General features: G+C 39.4%; 1 protein-coding gene across 1 annotated transcript; it reads left to right on the forward strand.

Moving 5' to 3' along the window:
* Positions 1 to 81: 81 nt before the first annotated feature.
* On the forward strand, positions 82 to 25,786 carry LOC101172057 (collagen alpha-2(V) chain). Its single transcript, XM_011481336.3, has 55 exons — positions 82 to 356; positions 6,445 to 6,663; positions 11,165 to 11,389; positions 11,471 to 11,487; positions 11,568 to 11,600; positions 11,670 to 11,702; positions 11,870 to 11,923; positions 13,227 to 13,319; positions 13,412 to 13,486; positions 13,563 to 13,607; positions 13,707 to 13,760; positions 13,850 to 13,903; positions 13,995 to 14,048; positions 14,123 to 14,176; positions 14,249 to 14,302; positions 14,486 to 14,530; positions 14,615 to 14,668; positions 14,761 to 14,805; positions 15,465 to 15,518; positions 16,448 to 16,546; positions 16,776 to 16,820; positions 16,939 to 17,037; positions 17,146 to 17,199; positions 17,287 to 17,394; positions 17,471 to 17,524; positions 17,604 to 17,702; positions 17,900 to 17,953; positions 18,017 to 18,115; positions 18,227 to 18,280; positions 18,373 to 18,426; positions 18,510 to 18,563; positions 19,502 to 19,555; positions 19,677 to 19,721; positions 19,812 to 19,910; positions 19,985 to 20,092; positions 20,170 to 20,223; positions 20,304 to 20,357; positions 20,492 to 20,545; positions 20,635 to 20,688; positions 20,774 to 20,881; positions 21,010 to 21,063; positions 21,166 to 21,219; positions 22,136 to 22,297; positions 22,377 to 22,484; positions 22,587 to 22,694; positions 22,951 to 23,004; positions 23,108 to 23,215; positions 23,293 to 23,346; positions 23,456 to 23,563; positions 23,714 to 23,767; positions 23,842 to 23,949; positions 24,108 to 24,465; positions 24,548 to 24,738; positions 24,810 to 25,052; positions 25,130 to 25,786. Exons 1-55 carry the CDS (start codon positions 263 to 265, stop codon positions 25,274 to 25,276), a joined length of 4,770 nt encoding a protein of 1,589 aa, XP_011479638.1. The 5' UTR covers positions 82 to 262; the 3' UTR covers positions 25,277 to 25,786.
* The last annotated feature ends 1,413 nt before the right edge of the window (positions 25,787 to 27,199 follow it).

Here is a 27,199-nt window from a genome sequence, read left to right on the forward strand (position 1 = left end):
TAGCCTCATCTTCTGAGCCAAAGGAGCCAGAGGAGGAGGTAAAAAAAATAAAAAAAACAAATACAGCAGAGAAGGAGGGAGTCAGGGAGGAGGGAGAGGTTTGGCGGAGGAGCTCAAAGCGGGACCTGGTTTTACTTCATCGTCTTCTACATCTAGGATAGCTCCCCTCAGCCTGGATGCTGTAGCTCAGAGTCGGTGGATCTGTGATTTTTTTTGTTCTCGGCGGCTGCGCCTGAGGACGCTGCACATCTGGCGTGCAGACATGGGCCCCTCTATCAGCTCCAGGATGGCTTTATGTCTGGCCCTCACCTTGGCTCAGGTGATTGCTGTGACCTGCCAAGAAGATACCAAAAACGGTGAGTGTCCGACCCATCCAGTCCAGGATTGGCCTGCTGGAATCAGCTCTTAAAATCATTTTTCTTGGCAATAAAAGTCATTTTTATTGCTAAAATTTATGCTACTTTTATGCAAATAGAGAAAAAAACCTCCTTTTTCTAACAGAACCACATTCTCCAGCCTTGTGGTTCAGCCCAGAAAGATAAAAATCACTCCAACAGAGCTTTATTATGGCCTCATTACAGCCTACTTTCCAGTTTCTGCAGCAGCGAAAAAGTGAAGGTTAATTTCGCATTGCATATTTACGCTAAAAAAAAAACCCTAAAGTGCCCAATTCGAAAGGGTCGGACTAAAAAAAAAAATTCTAAACATTTTTTTCAAGCATCCTGGAGGACGGAAGTCAAAAATACTTTTTCCACTGCGAGCTTCAGCTCAGTGTGACGAAGAAGCGAGGTCGGTTCGGTCTATTTCAGGGACTGAATGAAGGGGTTCTGTGTGCCACGGCTATAATGATGTGGCATTGTGGATGGGATGGACAAAAGCAGGCCACTAATTTTGGTCGTACTTTGGGCCAGAGGCAGACAAGACACACCCAGAGGGAAGAGGATGCTGGATGTGGAAGGCTTTCATCCAGCCGGAGCCCTCAAACGCGGCAGCATCTGGCTCCCAATCTGATATTTGATTGGGCCAAAACATGCAGTTTTTCAAGTTTACTGGCAATAAAAAATGGAATAAAAAGACATTTATACAATAAAGAAACAAAATATTAAAAGAATATCAAACTGTGTTATTTCAAAAGGTCGTGTCCTACAGCCCCTACAAAGTTTTTGTGCATACATCACAGATGAAAATTGGTCATACGTGAATATACGTGGAAAAAGTGAGAAAAGTCGTGGTCTAGAAGTTATAATACATTCATAGCTTTTTTACTAATTGTAATATTTCTTTGTTTAGATTGCGTTGGATAGAATATAAAAAAAAGGTATCGGTAAAAAATGTATGAAAAGATAATCTCAAGCTTTTAATGGGCTAATGAGCATCATGCTAATGTTGTTAGCTTAGATTGTCATTCTAAAAACTAGAAAAATCTGCTAGTCTGCCAGCTAATCTAATAAAAGTAAAAGTGATGATACATTCGTAATTCATTTACTAATTGTAAAAATTCTTTGTTGACATCATTTTTTGATTGGATGAATTTAAGAACAGAAACTGAATCGTTGGAAAAATATAAGAAGCTAACAAACTAATTTCAGGCCTTTGATGAGCAAAAGTGGTTAGCTTAGTTGTTTAGTTTAAAAACAAGGGAATTCTGCTTGTCTGCTAGTGAAAATTATGCATTTGTGATTCACTCACTAATTGTAACCTTGCATTGTCTTTTCTGATTGGGCAAAATTTATTAATAAAAATAGGAATGATTTAAAAAAAGTCTGACCTAGCAAGCTAATTCCAAGCATATGCTGAGCCAACGTTTAAGTGCATGATTTAAAAAGATAATTACAGCAGAACTCTTTTTTTAATGATCCCTTATTGTTTATTATGTAAAATACTCCTAAATAAAGCATACATTTTCTTTTTACAATAGTAGATAGCTAATAGCTTTGAATTACCTTAACAAACAAAATTAACCATTACCCAAACGTATACCTTTTGGTGATCATATGTTATGATTTATTTATATTTAAATCACTACTTCTATAATAATTTTTTTCAATTGTTTAGTTTTTCAACAGGAGAGATGCATACATTTTTGGTGGTTTAAAAATGTATGACGCTAACATGTTAATTGTTGCTAACGTTGAGTTAATTTATTTCATTTAGTTTAGTTGATTTAGATGGATAAATGCAGCGTCATTGTTTTTATTAAGGCGCTTACAGTTTTTCAACTGTATGTATTTTTACCATATGATTACAGGCAGCATTATAAAATTAACTTTACAAGACGGCATAGCTTTTAGCTAAGCTTAGCAAAATCAACCGTCAACAATTGTATTAAAAAATGTAAGTTATTTTATTTGACATGTCGCTGAAATATATATATATTTTATTTGTTGTAATTTATTTAAAAAGGAAACTACTTTAATTATTTTCTCTATAAGATAGATGAATGGTTTTCCTTTTATCTTTAAATACTATTTTAAAATAAGCTTTTGTGGCATTTTCTTGTTGAATTAAATTTTTTCAACACAGAAGCTTAATTTTAACATTAATAATTAGCTTTACACATGGGGCCATTTCAAATCATTCTATGTAATTAAAAAAACACTGTTCAGATCGAAAGAAAGGAAATGCAATCGTCTTTGATGTTCCATAGAGTTTTGAATACAGTTAGGATAGGTTCTGCTTCTTTAAATTTTTTGCATAATGAGAATACATTTGCATAACTAATCCTTTTGTAGAACCATATTATGATACCTTTTAGTGAAAAAGGTTTCATCCCCTCAGAAAACCGCCACTATCCCACTATAAGCCAGCAGTTCCCACTGTTTTGATAACAGGGTATGTCGAAAGTCTAAAACAACATAGTCAGAATCTAGTAGTTTCACTTCTTTCTTTTGTTCAAGTGTTTGTTTGATTGCTGTGCTTTTGAAAAACAAAGTATGACAAACCTACAAAATAACTTATGACACTTTTCTCTATATTATATATATATATTATATTGTTTAAATATTAAACAACGAATATATCAGAATAAAGTCGTGAATTATGAGAAAAAAAGTCCAGTTTTTTCATAATAAAGTCAGGAAATTATATAAAAGAAGTCAAAAAAATGTAAAAATAAAAGCGTAAAATTTTTCGTGAATACATTTTTAAAACTATGACAAAAAAATTCTACGATTTTCATGAATGAAAATTCTTATTCGTAAAATTAGGCGAATACATTCCAAGTCTTCGTAAATAAATTGTAACATACGCTTAACAAGTCAAAGTTTTTTTTAGAATAAAGTCCTAAAATATAAGAAAAAAGTCAAAGTTCTTCAAGAACATTGGCGTAAAACTATGAAAATTTCCGTTTTTTCATGATTAAATTTATAAAATGTAATAAAAGGGTTAACGTTATTCCAGAATAAAGTAGTAAAGCTATGTGAAAAAAATTCTAAGCATTTCATTAATAAAATTGTAAAATTAGGATAATATATTCCAAGTTTTTTTTTATTTAATTTAATTTTTTAAACAAAGTATTTTAGCCAAAGCCACTTTGAATAAAGTCATTATGAGGAAAAAGTCTAAATTGTTTTAGAATAAAAGCGTAAAATGATTGTTTTTGTAAATGCCAAGTTTTCCGTGAATGAATTCATCAACTATTAAAAAAGGTTTTTTGAGAATAAAGTTTTAAAAGTATGATAAAAAAATTACATTTTTCCTTGAATAAAAGCTGAAATAGTAAAATTAAGAAAATAAATCATAAAATGTGATTAAAAAGTCATTCATTAAAGTTATTTTTAGTATAAAGTCTACAAATATGAGAAAAAGTTTCAATTCTTAGTAAGATTATGAAAGAAATTCTGTTTTTTGTGAACAAATTTGTAAAATCTAATAAAATTGTTAACTTTGTTCGAGAATAAAGTAGTAAAACTATGTATAAAAAATTCTAAGCCTTTCATAAATACAATCTTCAGATCAGGAGATTTGAGGTTTTCCGTAAGTAAAGTCATAAATGTGTTAAAGAAGTCAAATTTTTTAAATGTAAAGTTTGTGATAACAAAGTCAAATTTCTTTGAGAATTAAAGCGCAGAATCACTTTTAATAATTGTTTGTATTTTTGAATAAATATGCATGAAAATGAGTAAATCTGTAAAATATGATTAAAAAACAGTAAAAAACAAACAGACATTTCCTAGAGTTAAGTTGTGTCGTAAAATTATGCGAAAAAAGTCAATGGTTTTCGAAAAAAACAAAATTGTGAAATCATAAGAAAAAAGGCAACATTTTTTTGAGAATACAGTTGGAAAAAATATGAGAGAAAGACATTTTTTTGTACATAAAGTCGTAAAATCAGAGTTCTTTAAGAATAAAGCTGTATAACTGCTTGAAAAAGTCAATTTTTCATTAATAAAGTCGCAAAATTATGAGTAATAAGTAAATGTTTATGAGTATATAATTAGACGGAAAATTGACAATTTTAACAAAATACAAGAATATGCTTCAAAATGTCATAAATTCACAAGGAAATAGACGTAGAAAATAAATGTTTTATGTTTTGTGTTTAACCCTTGTGCTATCCTAGGCACTTTACCATTGGGAGTTGGGTCATCTAGACCCACTAGACAGTGCTCTGAACCTTTATTCTTCAATGATTTGTGATCTTCACTGGTGTCCATGGATTACATGAAATCTTTCCACCTTTATCCACCTTTGTCATGGTAGAGAGAACACGTCAATGTAAGGGTGGGGTCATCTAAGATAGCACAAGGGTTGAACAAGATATTTTTTATGGAATTTTTCTCATCATTTGATGACTTTACTCTCATATATCTACTTTCTTTTTTGGTGGTCCAAATAGTTCCCTGTACCTTTTTTTCTTTATTCAGCAGGATTTAGTGTTTTTTTGTGTTAAGGCTAAAAATATTATTAGTCGCACTATAAATATAGTTAATGTTTTTTTTAGACCACATCTATCTGATAATGTTCTGAGTGGTCTCGTTACCGTGGAGATAATAGAGCGCTATAAATGTGAATTGAAGCTGAAATGACCTGCTTCACAGGCTGGCACTTGAAAAAGCAGCAGTCAGTAGGTACGCCCCCCGCCTCGGGGTGTGGCCCCAAAGCGCTCTACCCAACAAAGTCAAACCACAATTTCTTCCCAAACCCAACATATAATTCAGCTGCCGCGGTTTCCCCGGAAATAACTGCTGCTACATAATCAGTGCCTACCGTAGCACAGGCAGGCGGTCACGAATGCTGGATCCTAGTCTACTTTTCCTGTCAGGCAATAACCGGCACGCTTTTATTTTGTAGGAATGATTTGCAAACTTGGAAACAGACACTTCGACAGATAAACGGACAGCCAGGAGCTGTCGAGTTTAACCGCAGTCTGGTCTCTGACAGACACTTAAGTAAAGGGGTCTCCGACTTCTGATCTACTGAGATTGAACTCTGTTGATGCCTGGATGAGAACTGAGTGACCCCTTGTTTGGCCTCAGGCTGTATGACAGCCCTGGGAAATCTTTATTTTTAATTTTCATTGCTAAATTATTTACCGTACAAGTGAAGTTTCCACCATTAGTAATGATTTCTTCAAATTCGAAGCAACTTAATTTGCATGTAGTTAAGCTAGTTATTTGCCTAAAATTAAGATTGTGAGTTAGTTCAAAGGTAAAACATTGAATTAGCATAAAGTGAAGCAGGTAAAATAGCACAAAGTTAAGCTAGTGAATTAGTGTAATGGTAAGATAGTAAATTAGCTTAAATCTAATGATGGAAACTTAACTCGTATTGTAAATATTAACCAAAAAAAAGCCCAATCAGCACATTTTTTCTTCTTGTCAAAAATTAGATATTTTCATTTTCATTTCAATTTTTTATTAAAAACATTTTTTACATTTAAAAATAAAAAAATTATCAGTTAAAAATGGTCGTCAGTTAAAAGAATGTCAACACTTGAGCTAAAGTTTCGGAGTTGAATGGTTAATAAGCATCTAAATCTCACTGCCAAACCTTTTGTGATTCATGCTTGTTAGAACTCTTTGGTCCGCTACATACACACACTGTAGCAATCTGTACCAGGGTTCACTTGCAAAGAAACCAAAACATGTATGCCCTAGTCACAACTGTCTCTGTGGGTGGATACGGCCCACCTGCATGACGCTCAGTGATCCAATAATTTCTGATACATTCACCAAAAACACAACAAGGGTATGTTCCATTTTTATGACGTCTCTTTAGGCATCTGTAGAACTCTAAAGGGAAATGCAAGACAGACCTGTGCACCTGTGTACAACCGTCTATGGGCCCAGACAAGCCAAAAACCCACAGTACCTGTACGGATGCTCGTGACTAAGGCATTAGATTTGAAATCTACCGACCCAACCCAACTATGAACTATCTGATTTAGGGTTGAAACTTTCTACATTCTGTGAACGAACCTAACATGTTTCTGTTTTCTGTCAGACGTCTGCACAGACAATGGAAACGTCTACTCCGACCTTGAAACGTGGAGTCCAGAGCCGTGTAAGCTGTGTTACTGCGATAAGGGGACGGCGGTGTGTAAGGATGTGGTGTGTGATGACCTCGGGGACTGCGAGAACACGGTGGTACCAGATGGCGAGTGTTGTCCTGTGTGCACGGCTGGTGCCCCCACGTCTCCTCCCAGCGTGGAACCAACGGGAGGTAATCCGCTACGTCACTTGGATATTTTGACCCCAACAATGATGGCTTAGTGGTATTGATAAAAATGCAATGTACTGTCACAAAACAAAGTGAACTAAATAAAAACATTAATTTTTAATCATAAAAATCCAAAGCTAGAAGGAAACATTAACTGGTCCTGAGACTGAGCTGGTTTCACACTGGATCAGGTGGAGGATTGCCAGTGTGCCGTGTTCTGGGTTAACTGACCTTATGGGAACCTAAAACACACACACACACACAAGGATCAATAGTAGATAGAAAAACAATACTCTAGAGCACTGACTGATATTTAGAAATTAAATTGTAAACCTTTGAGAAAAAACAAAAAGTTCACAAAAGACAATGTCCTTATGAGGTTAGTTAAACAAGTTTAAATGTGTGAATTAAACCTTTGTGTTGGAAGTATCTCAAATAGCCATTACTTGAGTGGGTTAATATTTATGTCCAGGATTAGGTCAACATTAAAAATTTGGAAAGCCAAGAACATTAAATGAAAAGGGTGTTTTTGTCAAGATCAAAGCCTTTTCGGTCATAATTTCTGTTTTTTAAATCCTTTCTATTTGAGCAACCTGACTTTTGAAGATTGGCTGAATTTGGAGGTGAATATTTTACTGAAGCTGGTTTTTCTTATACATTCACATTGATTTTTTATTGTATTCTGTGTTAATATCATCTTTTGCCACTAATTTAGTGAAGCAGTGATTCAGTGAAGCAGTGATTCAGCAAAGCATTGGTTTAGTGAAGCAGTAATTCAGTGAAGCAGTAATTCAATTAAATATTAATTCAGTGAAGCAGTGATTCAGTGAAGCAGTGAGCAGTGCACACATAATCAACAAGTTGTGAGTTTATGTCCAGTTGTCAGTATTGTCAGAAAAGGCATAAAAATGGACAATCAACAGTTTAAAATACTTTGCCAAAGCTATCGATACAACCATTTTGCACTTTAAGTGTTTGAAATGGACACTGAATCACTGCTTCACTGAATCACTGCTTCACTGAATCACTGCTTCACTGAATCACTGCTTCACTAAACCAATGCTTCACTGAATCACTGCTTCACTGAATTAATGCTTCACTGAATCACTGCTTCACTGAATCACTGCTTCACTGAATCACTTCTTCACTGAATCACTGCTTCACTGAATCACTGCTTCACTGAATTACTGAATCACTGCTTCACTGAATTACTGCTTCACTGAATCACTGCTTCACTGAATTACTGCTTCACTGAATCACTGCTTCACTGAATTACTGCTTCACTGAATCACTGCTTCACTGAATTACTGCTTCACTGAATTACTGCTTCACTGAATTACTGAATCACTGCTTCACTGAATTACTGCTTCACTGAATCACTGCTTCACTGAATTACTGGTTCACTGAATCACTGCTTCACTGAATTACTGCTTCACTGAATCACTGCTTCACTGAATCACTGCTTCACTGAATCACTGCTTCACTGAATCACTGCTTCACTAAACCAATGCGTCACTGAATCACTGCTTCACTGAATCACTGCTTCACTGAATCACTGCTTCACTGAATCACTGCTTCACTAAACCAATGCTTCACTGAATCACTGCTTCACTGAATTACTGCTTCACTGAATCACTGCTTCACTGAATCACTGCTTCACTGAATCACTTCTTCACTGAATCACTGCTTCACTGAATCACTGCTTCACTGAATCACTGCTTCACTGAATTACTGCTTCACTGAATCACTGCTTCACTGAATTACTGCTTCACTGAATCACTGCTTCACTGAATTACTGCTTCACTGAATCACTGCTTCACTGAATTACTGAATCACTGCTTCACTGAATTACTGCTTCACTGAATCACTGCTTCACTGAATCACTGCTTCACTGAATCACTGCTTCACTAAACCAATGCGTCACTGAATCACTGCTTCACTGAATCACTGCTTCACTGAATCACTGCTTCACTGAATCACTGCTTCACTAAACCAATGCTTCACTGAATCACTTCTTCACTGAATCACTGCTTCACTGAATCACTGCTTCACTGAATCACTGCTTCACTGAATTACTACTTCACTGAATCACTGCTTCACTGAATTACTGCTTCACTGAATCACTGCTTCACTGAATTACTGCTTCACTGAATCACTGCTTCACTGAATTACTGCTTCACTGAATCACTGCTTCACTGAATTACTGCTTCACTGAATCACTTCTTCACTGAATCACTGCTTCACTGAATCACTGCTTCACTGAATCACTGCTTCACTGAATTACTGCTTCACTGAATCACTGCTTCACTGAATTACTGCTTCACTGAATCACTGCTTCACTGAATTACTGCTTCACTGAATCACTGCTTCACTGAATTACTGAATCACTGCTTCACTGAATTACTGCTTCACTGAATCACTGCTTCACTGAATTACTGGTTCACTGAATCACTGCTTCACTGAATTACTGCTTCACTGAATCACTGCTTCACTGAATCACTGCTTCACTGAATCACTGCTTCACTGAATCACTGCTTCACTAAACCAATGCTTCACTGAATCACTGCTTCACTGAATCACTGCTTCACTGAATCACTGCTTCACTGAATCACTGCTTCACTGAATTGCTGATTTTCATGGTGCTGGTGAATCCACCACTGATCTGAGCACAAGAATTGTTCGTGGTAGAATTCCTGGGGGCGTGGCTATCCTCTGGAATGTTAAGTATGACTCTGTTGTTAATGTTGTGAGACTTAATGTTGATTGGGCTGCTGGCTTGGAAATGAACATGGATGGTATGAAATGTACAACACTAAATGTTGACATGTCCTGTGAGTGTAATCTATTGAAAGATGAATTCTTCCACAAATAGCATTTACAGAATCATTTATTGAGGAAAGTAGCTCTGCATGTGTGTTTGTTATGGGAGATTTTAATGCTGATCTCTCAGATAACTCATCAATATTTGGTAATCATTTAGTCTCTTTGGTGAAGAAAATAATCTCACTTTATCAAGCAGAATACTTCTCCCTGATACAAGCTTTACTTATATCCTTGATGCCTGGCATTCCACCTCATGGCTGGACCGCTGTATCTGTACTGCGGATGCTCGTGCTTCTCTGAGAAATATAGATATTCTGTGTAATCTGACTACTTCAGATCACATACCAGCCGTCTTCTCTTTAGATGAGGCAAATATACCACCTCTTGTGACTAAAGAAAATGTTGATCATGGTCTTTGTCTGATCTCAAAAGAAGCTCCTGCTGCCAAACCTCCACCTTGAGGAAATACTGGGCACAGAGATTTTACTATTTTTTAATGGTGTAAACTGTATTTATTTTAATTTTATTTGTTTATCTATTTATTCCTTTTTTAACTATCTATGTGTCTTCTTTTATGGACCGCATCTGAGTCTGAAATAAAGTGAATTATTATTATTAATATTGGAAACAGTGTAATAGTGAAATTGTGTTTTTGCCACTTTTCTGGAATTTCCATAAAGTTTTGCTCATATGTGTGATGGAAACACAGTTACTGTTTCTTTGAATCACTGCTTCACTACTTTACCATCTCATCAAAAACAAAAACTATTGTTAAAATATAAATCTTGAGAAAAATTAAGATGATTTCATGAAATTCTCAGCCCACAGGTTTTAAACCCTTTTACACCAGAGCTTTAGCTTCAGTGTTTACTTTCTTTCAGCTACCGTAACTCTACAACCATTGATGCAATTAACGTAATTCAAGTGGATTTGTCGTAGAGGGAAGAGGCTTTGTGTCTTTGTGCAACACTTTACAGGACATTTGTGTTGCATATCGGCCACGTCAAAGTGTGGTATTTAGGCGTCGCCGGCGACGTCTCAGGTGTTAAAGGTTTAAAGCAAATCAAATTTAGGGCTATTTTCTTTAAACCATTTGCACAAATTTAACATTTTAAGAAAAACGTTGAAAAAAACTGACAAAATATTTTCCAAATTAGAATAAATTCAAACTTAAAGGAGACAGATTAACACTTTTATTTTATTTTGATCAATTTTTGTTATTCTTATTTTAAAAAAAAAAAGTGGCTTTTGTGTATCGGTGGAGTTCAATTTTATAATTTTTATAGAATCTTTTAACACCAAATTTATTATTAATATTGCAATTAACAATAACAAAAAGGTGCAAAAAGATTTTTTGACGATGTATGGCAATCCAAAAAAACAAAAAATACACATTTTCGTCATTTGGCTTGTCCCTTCAGGGATCGCCGCAGCGAATCAGAAAAGCTGAAAGGTGGCCGGATTTTTACTGCGGATGTCCTTCTTGACACATTTATCCGGGCTGGGGACAGGCACAGGGAGACCCAGACACGGCCCCTTAAAGACAAAAAAATGTACAATAAATGTTTTTGTATTTAAAAGATTCACTTACATTACGTTAAAATAGAACCCCTTCTGTGTATTAACATAGTTAAACTGAGCAGCAAAGGACCCTCTTTATGAATTTCACCGTATTTTTTAGGTGCAGATGAGAGGGGAGAGGAAAGCTGCACCGTCGACGGGGAAGTCTTCAGTCACAACGATATCTGGAAGCCGTCGCCCTGTCGCGTCTGCATCTGTGACCACGGCGTCGCGATCTGCGATGAAATCCAGTGTGAAGGGGTGATGGGCTGCGAAAAGGTCGTCACGCCGGAGGGCGAGTGCTGCCCGGTGTGTGAGAACTTTGCCAGCGCTAGCAGGAGGATCGGTACGATAAATATAAGTAACTTTGGAACATTTTGAGTTCAACCAAACCCATTTTGAACTTTTTGTCCTTCTGTTGTCCCAGAATTAATGGGTTTTAAGGTAAGCGGCTGATTTTCACAACAACATTTTTAGATGTGAAACCAGATAATTGATCACTAAATTGATCGTTGTATTTGTAGGGGCAAAAAGGAGAACCCGGTGATATCCCATATGTAAGTATATCTTATGCAGGAAAGTATTTTGAGGCTCATAGTCCAGAAATAAACAACTTTATTTTGTAGGTGGAGGGGAACCCCGGGTCTCCAGGACCTCAGGTTAGTCACCAATTCTTTTGTTCATGTGGTTTAATTTTGTATATATATATATTTAAAAGAACTCTTTAAGATTGGACTAAATTGAACTTTGCTTAATCATTTTACAGATTTAAAATGGGTTTAAATTTTTAGGCTTTTATTTTGAAAGGATTTCTTTCACTGTTCAGGGTCCTCCGGGATCTCAGGGACACCCCGGACCAAGAGGCTTCAAAGGCAGACGGGTGAGTTTAGAACAACAGTGCGGATTTTGGCTAAGGCCGTGGCGCTGACGGCCCAGATCGGCTGGCTAAAGCAACACAGGGGCGGAGCCAAAGGTTAGAGGGGCTCAAGATTTGATTTATGAATATTGCTTTTGTTATCTGTAAAATGCTTTAAAAAATGCCTTTTTTTTAAATCTGACATTAATTTTATTAAGTTTTACTCAACCGGTAGGCTGACAAGTGGGGGAGGGGGGGGCAGCTGTCTCCCTTGCCTCTCCGAAACTCCGCCTCTGCTGCTAACCATGCCAAAGTAAACAAAATAACAAAAAAACAGCAAACCCTCTTTGTACCTTTATAGCAATAAAAAAAAAACTTTTTGAGAATATTCTTTAATTTTACAAAAAATAACAAAAATATTCACAAACATCAGACTTAACCGAATTGTGCTTCATTTGACCTTTATACCAATGTGCGTCAATTTAAAAAATGAATAAAAACATTACAAAATTTTGTTCTCTAAATGTTTTGGAGAATTTTTCTAAATTTTCCACACACACACACAAAAAAACCTTTACAAATACAATGTGCTCAGTAAAAATCTGGTTTATTTGACCTTTGCAGCAATCTGGTTTAGTTAGGTCTTTGCATACTTTACAAAATCCCCCACTGCATATTTTGGAAAGTATATTCTTAAATTAAAAAACAACAACTTTACAAATATAGTAAAATAAAATGTATTTACTTAATATTGACAACATAGTCTGATCCACAGACACCCACTATGTAAACTGGACATTGTCAACATCACTCTTTGGAATCTGCACTGTAAAATGGGCGGGACTTAAAAACATTTGTGAAGTTGGTGTTTGTTGGATTTGCTCATGGGTCCACCTACCTGTCTATAAAAAAATGCAAAATTTGCAACCAAAAAACAAATAACTAGAAAAAAAATAATCAAAAGTTGTGACATCAGAGAGTACACACGTAAAATTTATAAAAAACGAACAAAAACAGCGTAACATTTTTGAAAGCATGATTTAAGGGGGAAATTTCTTCCTTGTCATAAAAGCCTCCAGTGGTCTTCTGAGAAATTCTTTGTCAAAAACAAGGATTTGAACCCACAATCTACTTAGCTGGTTTTAAAAGGTAGTTATCAAAAGGCCAAATATTTAAAATAGAAAAATAAACCGATTTACTCAATATTTTAAAATTCAAACCTCAATTTCAAAAAAAGGGCGGTGCTAAATTGTGAATTACCTACCATTTTTCAGCAAATTTCTTTTTTTCCCCACTCATCTTTGTTGGATTTGTTTGAAAACTGCAGGGATTTCAAGGACCCCCTGGTTTTGATGGTGAGCCCGGTGTGCCAGGAAATCCGGGAAGACCAGGATCCCCTGGTGAACATGTGCCTCCTGGAGTGAGTTACTTTTACTGTCTGTTCAACAAATACCCTCCAAAGAAGTAAAAAGGGAAGACTTAAGCTGGTTTCCGATAATGTCTTTCTACAAGGGTAACGTTGCGATGCAGATGGTGTCGGGCTTCAGTGAGAAGTCAGGTCCAATTGGGATGCTAACTGATACAAGAGTGAGTTGAGCCACAAACAAATTTCCCACCTTCAAAGCTTGTGTGTTTCTTCATAACCAACAGCGTTGCGTTGCAGGGTGAGGCGGGACCAAGAGGTCCTCCAGGTGAACCCGGTTCATCTGTAAGTATGAAAAATTCTCAGTTTCCCCAAAGTTTCCCAGGATCTTTTAACATTGAGCTCTTAAACTTCAATTGAAATATTGTTGATACCTTTGGTTAGGGTCCAACTGGGGGTCAGGGAATTCCTGGAGAAGCTGGCGAACCTGGACCAATGGTACAATGGTTATTTTGTGCCAGAAATGTGCCTCTTTACCTCTCAACAAAGGAAAAACTTAAAGTCATTTTACTATTTTCCTTTTGTAGGGGGAACCAGGCCATCGAGGACCTGATGGTGCACCAGGAAAACCTGGACGAGATGTGAGTCTGAACCTCATCTACACAGTCAAGCCTCATTTACATATGAAAAGAGAATCTTTGACAACCAAAAATGTTCATTTTTGTTGGTCAGGGAGAGCCTGGACCTGATGGTGCACCAGGAGAACCAGGAAATCCCGGATCCCAGGTTTTTGTGTGGTAATTGTGGACTTTTTAGTCAAATCAAACAAACCCCAACACGATTTCTTCGTGTGAACGCAGGGTCCTAGAGGCTTCCCAGGACTTCCAGGCAACAGAGGTCTGAAAGGGCCTAAGGTAAGTCCAGATTTGTCAAGAATAGAGCTACACGGAGAAACACCACGATCTGAATTCAACTAAAACCAACAGGGAAATGCTGGACCTCAAGGGCCAAAAGGTGAACTTGGAGTGGTGGGATTGAAGGTATGGAGCTGGTCTCTTCATGTCATGAAGTTTTGTTGACTCTCAGTACTCAAAGTTATGTTAACGCAAAGATCCTCCATTGACGTCAAGTGATTTTCTTTTATAAAAGAATCAAAGGGCTTGACAAGATCTACAAACCTATGAAAACGTCCATTTATAGACTTATATTTTCACGATTTGTAGGGCAAATCTGGTGCCCCTGGGACAATGGGAGCCCCTGGTCCACAGGTAAGGAACCGCCCGAGGACCAGTCACTTATGACAAAGCTGTTATTTAGCCTCATAGATGATATAAATTTGCCTTCTTGTTTAGGGACCACCTGGGTTACAGGGAGAAAGAGGGAGAATCGGACCAACTGGTCATGTGGTATGAAAGAAATTATAATACAGGAGAAAGAAAAGCAAAAAAATGTCCAAACATTTGTTGGAATGAAGATACTTTTTGTACTCGTCTCTCAGGGTAAACAAGGAACACCAGGCGATGTTGGCAAACCAGGCCCAATGGTAAGAACTTTGTTTAAAGTTTCTATGTAACAGACAACAAGTGTGTTCATTTTTGTCGGAAACCAAAATAAAAAACAAGTTATTAGCAAAGGTCTTATGTTCTCTCTGATTGTCCAAGAAAAGGTACTAAATTTGGGACAAATGTCCCTTAAGACTAGGGATGGGCAACTACAGGCCTCGAGGACTGCTGTGTCTGCATGATCTCCAGATATCCATGACTGATTACATGGTTCAGGTGTGTCTGGCCAATTAGCCCTTGTGCTATCCTAGGCATTTTAACATTGGGAGTTGGGTCATCTAGACCCACTAGACAGTGTGCTGAACCTTTTCTCTTCAATGATTTGTGATCTTCACTGGTTTACATGGATTACATGAAATCCTCTTCACCTTTATACACCTGTGTCATGCTAGGGAGAACACGTCAATGTAAGGGTGGGGTCATCTGGACCCCATAAGATAGCAAAAGGGTTAAAACAGCATTGTAACACCACGAATAAGTAATGGATGGGTCATGTCAGAACCTGGACACAATCCCTGCAACTCCAGTGCACGGTCCCCAGGCTCAACACACAGAGTCCCGATGCCTACAGGACTCTGTGTGCCACACCCAGGAACTATCAAGAATGTATTATATTTCCTTAAAGTCAATTTAATTCCAGGGTCCAATTGGAATCCCAGGTCTGCCAGGATATCCCGGTAACCCCGGAATGAAGGTGAGAGTTTACACTTTGATTCAAAGTTATTGTACTCTGGGTTTACAATACAGGCTTAAACAATTTCTTCATAGCTGTAAAACATTTGCTCAACCCAACTGGCACAAGTTTGGTTCTGTTGACTTGTGGTACCAGCTGTGCTAACACAGTAAACTGTTGGAACCAAAAAACTCTACATCTAGGAAAGACACCAGTCTGTTAGAGTCTTTGTTTTGCATCATAGCCAAGATGTCCAGTAAACATGTCTGGCAGGTAGACTAAAAACGTCCAGCGCTTTGGCATTTTTGTTCAACTTGGTGTTAGCAGTTAGCTAACCTTCAAGCTAATTCCTTTTGCGACATTATTTTATCTTCACGTTTTTTTTTATTAACTGTGGGCATACGTACTAAACCAAAATTGACTAAAATCTAGTTAAAGTTCCTTGTGCTATGCTTGCTCCATCCTCATTAGTAGCAATGGACTGTTTTATTTATTTGAGGAAAGTAGAAAGCGCTATACAGGTGTACGCTGTTTACCATTTACCATTTAAGCTAAATAACATCCGCTTTGGCCATAAGCACAGTTTTTTCTTTCTTAGCTAACCAATATTAGCATCCAGATTCCAACCACGGTTTCTTTTTCTTTTTTAGCTAACAGACATTAGCATCCCAGTTCTACCCATAACTGTCACAATTGTCTCTATCAAAATAATTATATATTTTATATCAGATTCATTTAAGATATGTATTCAAAGATTGATTAGAAAATAAACAAAAGGGAAGTATGCTATCTTATTGACATTATAATTTCTCATAATCATAAACAGACATACCCACAGCATCAAATGTAGTAATACACATAATGTTACCATACAAGTACAAAAAAACAGAAACCTTTTTTATTTTGAAGGGAAACTTGATGGTTTTTAAATGTGATCCCATTGTCATCAGGGTGAACCAGGACCTGCAGGAGTCAGAGGAATTCTGGGACCACAGGGACCCAGGGGTGATGCTGGACGGGTCGGACCATCAGGACCAACGGGGCAGCGAGTGTGTAGCAGTTTCATTATTTCACCAGCCAAAATGGAGGACTTTTGCTCATTTGGTTGATATGGGCGTAGGCGATGCCCTTGCCTACGCCCAAGTGGCCGGGATAGGCTCCGGCAACCCCGTGACCCCGAAAGGGAATAAAACGGTTAAGAAGATGAATGAATGAATGAATGAATGAATGAATGAATGAATGAATGAATGAATGGTTGATATTGTTGCTTTTGCACAGGGGGCTGCCGGGGCTGATGGATCTCCAGGTCCACGTGGGTCATCGGTAAGTCTTTGGCACTTTTGAGTAAAACCCACAAACAAGTTCCTAAACCTGTTGCCGATTGAGTTTTACTAAAGTGTTTAGTTGATATTAACAAAGGGGCTTGATATTTTTTACAAAGGGTATCGCAGGTGTCCAGGGTCCACCAGGATTGGTGGGCGCTGCAGGGCTTCCTGGACCTCAAGGATCCACTGGAGCACCAGGAGCAAAAGGACAATTGGTAGTTATTGTTTCCTTTTAACGTATTTTCTCCCGTGGGAAAAACTTTTCTAAGAATTTCAAATATTATTAGTTCTTGAAGTTCAGGATCTTTGATCTCTATTCATAGGGTGATGGGGGAGTTCCCGGATTGAAGGGAGAACCAGGAATGAAGGGAGAACGAGTATGGACGCAAAAAACCCCAGCAAAAACTTACGATACATGTTCTATTTATTCGGTAAATGACTGAAGAATTGGTCGTTTGATGTAGGGGGAGCATGGTACTCCTGGTCCAATAGGTCTAATGGGAGAAGATGGAAAACGAGGTCCTAGAGGTGATGCTGGATCCATTGGACCTCCAGGACCAGCTGGAGAAACTGTGAGTCAACTGATTTTCACAGGTATTTATGGACTATGAGCGTCAAACCGGACCCAGGTAATTTGGTTTGTTTCAGGGAGCACCTGGAAATCGAGGCTTCCCCGGCTCCGATGGTCTACCAGGCCAGAAGGTGGGGAACGGTCGGTGGTTCAAATTTTTGTCGCGGTCCCTCTGTGCTGTATTGAGTGTTTGGATTTTGCCACAAACAGGGAGCCCCGGGTGAAAGAGGGCTGCCAGGAGTTGGTGGTGCCAAAGGCCTGTCTGGAGACCCGGGACGCAATGGAGAGCCAGGTTTAACTGGAGCTCGGGTATAACTGACAGAGAAATTCAGAGTTGTCAACACAAAGTGATCGAGTTTAAATAAGAATCTCAAACTCTTAAAATTGCCACAAATGTAAATTATGTTTTTATTTAAGACATTTTATCTTGCTTTTAATAAGAAAAGACAAACCTTTTTAAATAAAGGTTTTGGTTACATTGATTTTTAATACTTTCTATTCTACAGGGTCTGGCAGGCCCAATTGGAGCTCAGGGAGCAGAGGGAGGACCAGGACAAATGGTACGCAGAAACATTTGCCAGGAGATTTTTTCAGTGTCCTTTATTCCGACTCCCATCTTTCAGGGTTTGGCAGGAGAAGATGGTAAACCAGGCCCGGCTGGAGCTGCTGGAAATAGAGGTTCTGCTGGAACGATGGGCCTGCCAGGACCAAAGGGCTTTGCAGTCAGTATACAGGATAACTGTTTAAGATTCTTTCAAATTTCCCTTTTGGGGGTAATATTTTCAAAAAGGCTGTAGAAAGACTTCCGTGTCCATGAACCTGTTTTAATGTAGGGTGACGCCGGAAAGGCTGGAGAAGCTGGAAGTCCAGGACCTCCAGGTCAAAGGGTGATTCACATTCAGTGGTTTTTCTTAGTCTTGCTCCTATTACCAACATAAAAACATACCAATACGTACTGAATATCGATTATTTCCTTAAGGGACCAAATGGAAAAGATGGAGAGGAAGGTGCCGCTGGTCCACCTGGTCCTGCTGTAAGTGCTACCAAGCTAGAGCATCTCTTTAATATAAATTTGGAATGGTCTGCTCACATTATGCCATGTTTATTTTTGGCCAGGGCCTTGCGGGAAAAAGAGGCGAACAAGGACCTCAAGGGATCAGCGGTTTCCAGGTAGACGTACCTCTTGAGCTCAAGGTGTCGCCGATTGGAGTTCGAATCACCCTTTCAGGAATATTTCAAACAAATGAGATGTTAAACTGAATAATGACTATCATCTTGCCTCAGAACTAACTGACTCGAACTAAACTAGAACCCAAGTCATGTCAAATAAGGCATAATCAAAGAGTTAAATCAGAAAAACCTAAAGAAACTGAAAAAAGGATAAAAAAAACGTCAATTAGATTAGCTGAATTGAATGATAACATTAATTGTTTAGTAAAGACAAAAAAATGGCCCCAGTCCCCACCTTTGCCACCCCCCCTTTACCACACCCTCACCGGCTGAGTGGCTGCTTAAGGCCCCTCACTCTACCCCCCTGCCTTTGCCACCCTGGTCAGAGCTGCATGTCACAAATTCATGAAAAAAGTACTTTTTTCAAAATGGCGAGTTTTCTGTTGGTTTTATCTCCATAGCAACCATTTTATATTTTGGTCACCTAGGGGTAACGAACAGGTCCGTGTCACCATTAGAACAATCAGCAAAAGTAAATTTTTGAATTTCCTTGACAACGGGGCTGTTTTGTTAACCCTGCCCATTTTCCTTATATAGTCATATCATATGTTATATCGTTTCATTCATGTATTTAATTTGTCACAATGTTCTGGCTAAAAAATGTACAAACCACAGAGAAATGTCACTTTTGCGGGCTTGCGATGCTAATGCGTTTCAAAATCTAACACTTCTAATACCAACAGTTTTTCCCAAGTAGCTTCCCAATGATGTTTGAGGAGTTAGGAGGTCCCTTGATATTTTGGGTAGTGTAGTTATAACACATATTGTGACAGTTGTTTTGCTTAACGTGCTCTACAATCCTATGGTCAAAAAAAAAAATCAGTGGGATTAATACGAAGATCAAATTATTTCGCTAAAATTTGGTTGATATTTTTTAGGGTTTGCCTGGACCACCAGGACCCCCTGGAGAGTCTGGAAAACCTGGTGATCAGGTAAAATGCAGTAACCCATATCAATCCTGTCTTTCTTTTCATTTAAATGGTCCCACTGATCATCCAATTGTCTTCCAATGGATTGAAGTTCATCTTACGCTAAATTTTGTTTATTTTTTAGGGTCTTGCTGGAGAAGCTGGTGCTGTAGGGGCCACTGGTCCAAGAGTAAGTCAACTCAACTTTATGGTTTTTGCACATCAGGATAGAAAAACTTCCTTGTGCAATTCTGTCTTTACATCTTGGTTGTCCTTAAAGGGAGAAAGAGGACCATCAGGGGAACGAGGTGAAACTGGACCTAATGGACTGCAGGGACCCAAAGGGAGTCCAGGGGGACCAGGACCAGATGGTCCAAAGGTGTCACAGCGATGATACCACTGACTTAGTAAAGGAAAACTTGAGTCTTGTAACACGTTTTCTTTCAACTTCAGGGTAACCCAGGTCCCAAGGGGGCTGATGGAGAGCCAGGAGCACCGGGGCTTCAGGGGATGTCAGGGGAAAGAGGGATACCAGGATCCTCAGGTCCAAAAGGAGATGCGGTTCGTTTGAGAAAAGAGCAGCTTTTTCATAGGTGGACAAGATAAATAGGGACTTAAAATAATTTTCTCTCCAACAGGGTTCTATTGGAGAAAAGGGACCTGAAGGAAAAGCAGGCGCTGATGGTCCAAGAGTGAGTTGACTCCTGCTATTAAGACATTTCTATTTCTCCAAATTGGTCATAACATTCATGCACTTGTTTCCTTAAAATAGGGTCTTCCTGGTTCTGTCGGTCCTATTGGCCCTGGTGGACCAAACGGAGACAAGGTTTGACTTCAACCCTGAGTAAAAACTAGTGTTAGCGCAAAGACATAGCAGTTATTTTTCATCTCATTGAAACACGTTAGGTGAGGTTGAAACACTAAAACCATATTATTGGGTTTTTTCATTTTTTGTTTTAGGGGGAAACAGGTCCACCGGGTCCTACAGGTCGTCGAGGCACAAGAGGAGTTCCTGTCAGTAGAATATGAATTTGCAATAATATTAGTGGCTTATCTTATCTCCACCCTTTTCTTGAGTCTCATCATTTGTGTGAAATAAACAGGGTTCTACTGGTGAACCGGGTCCAATTGGCCCAGCTGGCTTCCCTGGACCTCCTGTAAGTAAAAGACAAAGAATCCAAAGGAATATAAAAAAGATAAACCAAAGGATTGGAAAAAGTTCTTACTCTATTCCTTTTTTAGGGTCCGGATGGTCAACCTGGTGTGAAAGGTGAAACAGGAGAGCCTGGTCTAAAGGGAGAAGCAGGAGCACCTGGACCACAGGGGATGGCTGGGAAACCAGGGACTCAGGTAGATCAAAAACTCAAAAGTACCCAATTCCCCTTATGGATCACAAGTTGTTGAAAATTGTTTAAAAGAAACATTAAGGAAAGACACGTTAATTTTGCCAATGAAACTGTTCTTTTGTTTTTTTTAAGGGACCTGTTGGTGTGACGGGGCTAAAAGGGGGCAGAGGCACGCAGGGTCAAGCTGTGAGTTTCCACCTGAAGCCCTGAACAGTCCAGTTCTAGGACATTTTCACAAACAAATGTTATGGTCCTGGCTACTCTAACACAAGTGTGGTCTTTCTACAGGGATCTCCTGGTTTCCCTGGGTTGCCTGGAGGAGTTGGGCCACCCGGTGCTCTTGTGAGTTGGTTTGGAACTTAGATCAGAACATGTCTTACCTTTCATGTTCGAACTATTCTAGGAGAGGAACATTTTCTAAAAAATTGGTGTCAGCAAGTAGACTTTAGACTTGGTTAGGACTTGGGACCCCTTGAACATACAACTAAAGACTTCAAACGTGACTTGAGTTTATTATTTAAAAAAAGAAACCCGGAGACTTGACTTGAAATTAGGACTCTAGGCTTTAGACTTGGTTATGACTTGTGGCTCAAACTTGAGATCCTCTTTTACCCAACAACTAAAGATGTGAGACCTGACTTGAGTTTATGACCTAGAACTATGACTCAAGAATTATTACTTAAGTGTTGAGACTTGGTTTGGACTTGAGAACCAAGACTTGAGACCACTTTACACCAACAAATAAAGTCTTTAGAATTGAGATTCAATCTTATGTCAATTACCCCAGACTGGAATTACAATTACCACTCTGGACTTGAGACTTGGTTTGGACTTGGACCCAAGACTTAAGACCCCTCCCTTGAACTAACAACCAAGGACATCAAACTTGACTTAGGCTTATGACATAAAACCCAGAGACTTGACTTAGATTCACAACTTCAGACTTAATTTGAACTTTGGACCTAAGACTTGAGACCTTCCTGGAACCATACTAGTTCTTTTGGTATTTGGTTGTAGTTGACTTGAGCCCAAACTAGAGACTTAATTTACAACCAAACACTTGGGTTTGGACTTGAAAAATGACTGGTAAAAAACAAACATCTATATCATAGTAAATACAAACAGGTCATGCACACAAGGAGTGTTGGTGCAGTTTATGACATAAAGCTAAATTGCTGCCAAGAGCATCTTCGTCTACCAACTCTTGTTCAAACTCAATCATTAACTCTGCTGAGTTCTGTGCATTTATGTGTTTTAGGGTGCTGCTGGTGCAGCAGGACCAATCGGTGAACCAGGAAAAAGGGGTCCTTCAGGTGTTCGAGGAGAAAATGGAGCTCCAGGACGTAAGGGAGAGAGTGGAACTCCAGGTTTACCGGGCAGCCCAGGAGAAAAAGCAGAGTCTGGAGAAGATGGACCTCCGGTAAAACACAGAAAGGAAGCAACTTTTATTCAGGAAGTACATTTTCCATTACTCATCTGCTCATGTCTATTTATGTCAGGGCCCTGATGGGCCTCCAGGTCCCCCTGGTGCCACAGGTCAGCGAGGAGTTGTAGGTCAACCTGGACCCAGAGGGGAGAAAGGTCTAGTGGGACTGCCTGGTCCTGCTGTATGTATTCTGTCGAATATTTTTTTCCAGAAAACATCTCAATCTCAACTCATCATTGAAATTAAGTAGGAGAGAAAACTTTTCTGTTTATCTGCCTGTCAGGGTCCTCCAGGAAAACCAGGAACTCCTGGGGCATCAGGAGGTAAGGGCCCAGCTGGTGGAATCGGCTTACCTGGAGCTAGTGGACCAAGAGGAGACGCTGGCTCTGAGGTTTGAAATTTCAAATGTGCTTGGTCCTAGGCTTTGGTGAAGGTATAAAGCACATAATTCGGGGACACCTGTGACCCATGCATGGAGCAATTGACCCATTTACCTACGTTAGCTTGAAAAATGTAGAAAATCCTTTTTGCAGATGACACAGCACTCTACTGTTAAGATTCTTATCTATAATTTACAGATAATTGTGCTGTGATGTTTTAGATGATGATCATCTGATAAATTTTGGATGGCGTTTATGCTCATACAGGGTATTGCTGGTGCAGAGGGACCCCCTGGTAAAGACGGTCTCGTAGGAGAAAGGGTGAGGCCTGCATGTGATCTATAAATACCTTTCCTTTCACTTTAATACTCCCTTCCAACACTAGGTTTGCTCCTACATGTATTGATAATTGATACTTTTGTAGGGACAAAGAGGGGAACCTGGCCCAGAGGGTCTTCCTGGTGGTCCAGGATCTCCAGGTAACGAGGGACCAGTGGGAACTACCGGTGGTCCAGGTTCAAGAGGCGAAAAAGTATGTTTCCAAATCCCTTTTTTTGTGTATTCATGTGAACTGTCAGTTAAATATCTCCATGTTTTTTTTTTATTTAGGGTCCCAGAGGCCCTCCTGGATCCCAGGGGCAACCAGGAGTGCGGGGCAAAGTGGTAAGTCAGTTTTCTTTTCTAACTAAACAAATTTTCTAAGACAATTCCTTCTTTTTTGTAGTTAAAGGTTAAACTAGGATCTTGTTCTGACCAAACTGTCTGCTTCTAGGGCCCTCAAGGACCACAGGGAGAGAAAGGAGGAGCGGGAGAGCAAGGAGAAAGAGGTCAGAAAGGACACAGAGGCTTCACTGGACTTCAAGGTCTGCCAGGAATAACTGTAAGACGTTTTTTTTAACTGACACATAATATCAGACATGTTCAATTTAGTTACTTTTTTGTATTGGTCATCTCTTCTTGATCAGAGCGGTTAGATTAGTGCATTTGAACATTGTGTCAAAGTATCAAAATGGAAACTTTTCTGTTTCAGGGAGCTACAGGAGACACAGGAGAAAAAGGAATAGTCGGACCAGCTGGACTTAGGGTAATTCATCAAAAAAAACTAAAACCCACAAAAAACTTATCTTCAAATAAATCCATTTTCTTATTTCCACACAGGGGCCCCCAGGAGTCACAGGTCCTCCAGGAAATGAGGGCATCATTGGACAACCTGGACCGATGGGTCCTCCAGGGAGCAGAGGAAGCAGCGGAGACCTCGGAGAACAGGTGAATTAGTATTCTTTGAAGTCTAAGTTGCTCAACTTCCATTGATTGGTTCGTCTTGGTGGGGCCCTTTCATTCATAAAGGGTCAACTGTGACAAGGAAAAATTTGTAGAAATGATCAGAAGAAAGCTCAACAAATTCAAATCTTTTTCTTTATCAGGGTCCATCTGGTGAACCTGGACCTCCAGGCCCTCCCGGTCCTCCAGGACCACCTTCAGCAAACGTGAACGACCTCTTTAGTCACTCAGTCGACTACGAGGAGAACCTTGTTGATCCAGAATCAGACGGGAACGTAGAATATGATCTGGCGGCTGATCCTCCTGCGTCGCCAAAGTTCAACAGAGATGAGGCTCTGCCCAACAAAAACCTGGCAGTTCTAAACGCAGACATGGGCATCAAGGTCACCTTGAAGGCTCTCAACGGAAACCTACAAGTCATGCGCAGTCCAGACGGAAGCAAGGAGAACCCTGCCAAAACATGCCGCGACATCAAACAGTGCTACCCCGAGAAGAAAAGCGGTTTGTTGCTCCTCCCGTTCCTCCTTTACGCCTCATCTTTTTGTAAAACGTTTGCAACCTCGTCTTTTTGTTTTTGACACAGGGGAGTACTGGTTGGATCCAAACCAAGGAAGCACGAAAGATGCCATCAAGGTTTTCTGCAACATGGAATCTGATGAAACATGCATTTCCGCCAGTCAGGCCGTCATTCCCGGGAAGGCCTGGTGGACAAAATCCAGCCCGAGCCCCAACAAACCAGTCTGGTTCGGCGCAGACATTAACGGCGGAACTAAAGTAAGAGTCCGTCCGGGAAACTTTTATTGACTCAAACATTTCTCGTTAACCCTGGTTTGTGACGTGTGCAGTTCCTCTACGGCAACAAAGAGGAGCGACAGAACGCAGTGACGGTGCAGCTGAAGCTGCTACAGCTCTTGTCCAGGGAGTCGCACCAGAACGTCACCTACCGTTGCAAGAACAGCGTCGCCGTCAAAGATGAGAAAAGCAGCAACTTCAAGAAGGCTCTCGTCCTTAAAGGCTATAACGGCCAAGAAATTAAAGCGCACGGCAACAGCCGGCTGCGATACACCGTCATCGAGGATGGTTGTTCGGTAAGTCCTCCACCTGCCCAACCGATTTGTTTAATAAAAGACTAATAGCTGTAATTAGTTACTTTTCTTTTCTACAGAAATCAAATGGACAATGGGCCAAGACAGTGATCGAATACAGGACTCAAACTTCTACCAGGCTCCCCATCGTGGACTTGGCCCCCATGGACATTGGACAAGCAGATCAAGAGTTCGGCCTTGACATCGGGCCGGTTTGCTTTTTATAAAATCTAAGAGTAAAGCTCGGAACAACCACACCAGAGTACACCCATGCAGGAATGGGCAACTGCAGGCGTCGAGGACTGCATGTTTGCCAATGAACCCCGCTCTGGCTGGAGTATTGTAATCGGCTGAAAACACCTGAAACAGGTCATCAGTCATGAGTAGAGGCTGGGTATCTGGAAATCATTCAGACACAGCTGCCCTCAGGGCCTAGAGTTGCCCATTTTTGATGGACTTTAGTCAACCGGAGAAAAACCACAACCATTTGTGTTCAATGTTATGTATTAAATAGAAGCTTGTTTTTTTACGTCGACGGAGCAAAAGAAGACAAAGAAGCGACCGTGGTTGTTAGTTTATGAAAAACCATCAAGCTTGAACCTAAATTATTAATAAAATAAAGACCTTGTATCCTCTAACGCTTAAACTGTAAATTAAAAACACGACTGTAAATTGAATGTTTGTTTGTTTGTTGTGGAATAAACGTTTGTCTTGGGTACAATTCCTTCTACAAACCAGATTTTGCTTTAACAGTTCCTTTACCGAACGTCGCCACTAGAGGGAGACAAGGTGCTTCATTTGAGGTGTCCAATCATTTCAACTAAAGTCAGATGACCTTAAGGCCGTGTCAAACGGCCACTATATATGTTTTGCACGTTTTCCACGTCTGAAAAGTCAGTCTTTCGTGACACATGCGTGATATCAGATGTCTGCAAGGGTTTTAGTCGACGGGTCTTTACGTGAATTCGGTTTTGAGCCGATCAAAAGTGTGAGAATTATGCAGTTTACATGTATTTTACATAGTTATATGCAATTATTAAGGAAATGTTACTCAATTGTATGTGATTTTTGCGAGATGCATACACAAATTTGTGGCTTTCCACGACCGTTCTAGGTATGTCTGACGCACGAACCACAGATGAATCACTTTTAGATCGTGGTTACGGCGCACAGATCACATTCAAATCAAGTAGTTGACACACAAATAACTAATGAAATTCATATAAACAGCGCAATAATCACGCATGGTCATGTTATATGTTGATTCCTTGCGTGCTTGATTATTATTTCTTCCGTGGTTTTAACGTATGATCAATTTTCATCCGTGTAATATGCAAAAAAAGTACACAGTGGCTCTTGGACAAGAGATGTTGTTGCCTTAACCCTTGTGCTATCTCAGATGACCCCCCCCCTTACATTGACGTGTTCTCCCTGCCATGACAAAGGTGGATAAAGGTGGAAAGATTTCATGTAATCCATGGACACCAGTGAAGATCACAAATCATTGAAGAAAAAAGGTTCAGAGCACTGTCTAGTGGGTCTAAATGACCCAACTCCCAATGTTAGAGTGCCTAGAATAGCACAAGGGTTAAACAGAAACTATGCAGATGATCAAATCAAATTTGCGTGACATTTTTTCTTTTATTTGACTAATTATTATCGTGTGTTTCAGTGCAGCTGATGGGTGTGAGATTGAACCAAAAAAAGAAAAGAAAAGGCTGTAGTCGCTTCAGGAAGAAAATGAGTCAGAGTTCAAGCAGCACATGTTTCTGGGTCGGCCCCGCTCCCCGCTCGCTGAGAGACGTGACACTCTCGCCGTTTCCTACAGGCCGAGCTCGCCCCACATCTGTGGAGTGGTGTCATTTTTAGCCGCCGCTTCTATTTTAGAACCTGGAAAAATTGAACAACCAAAGCACGAGGGATATTATTTAAATTTATGACGGTGTCATGTATTTGTTCTCTTTATACAGGTAAAAAAAAAGCTATAAAAAAGCTTTATTGCTTGTGCTTGTAAAAATGAAGGATTTTGTGCTATTTATCAAGTAATGTTTAGGATCTGGTTTATCCTGTTAAAGACCATATTGAAAAAAAAAAGATACAATCCTGACAGTACAGTGATAAATAATTAAATGAATGTTTGACATATGTGG

The sequence above is a fragment of the Oryzias latipes genome, chromosome 2, assembly GCF_002234675.1.
Source record: "Oryzias latipes chromosome 2, ASM223467v1".
NCBI classification, from domain to species: Eukaryota; Metazoa; Chordata; class Actinopteri; order Beloniformes; family Adrianichthyidae; genus Oryzias; species Oryzias latipes.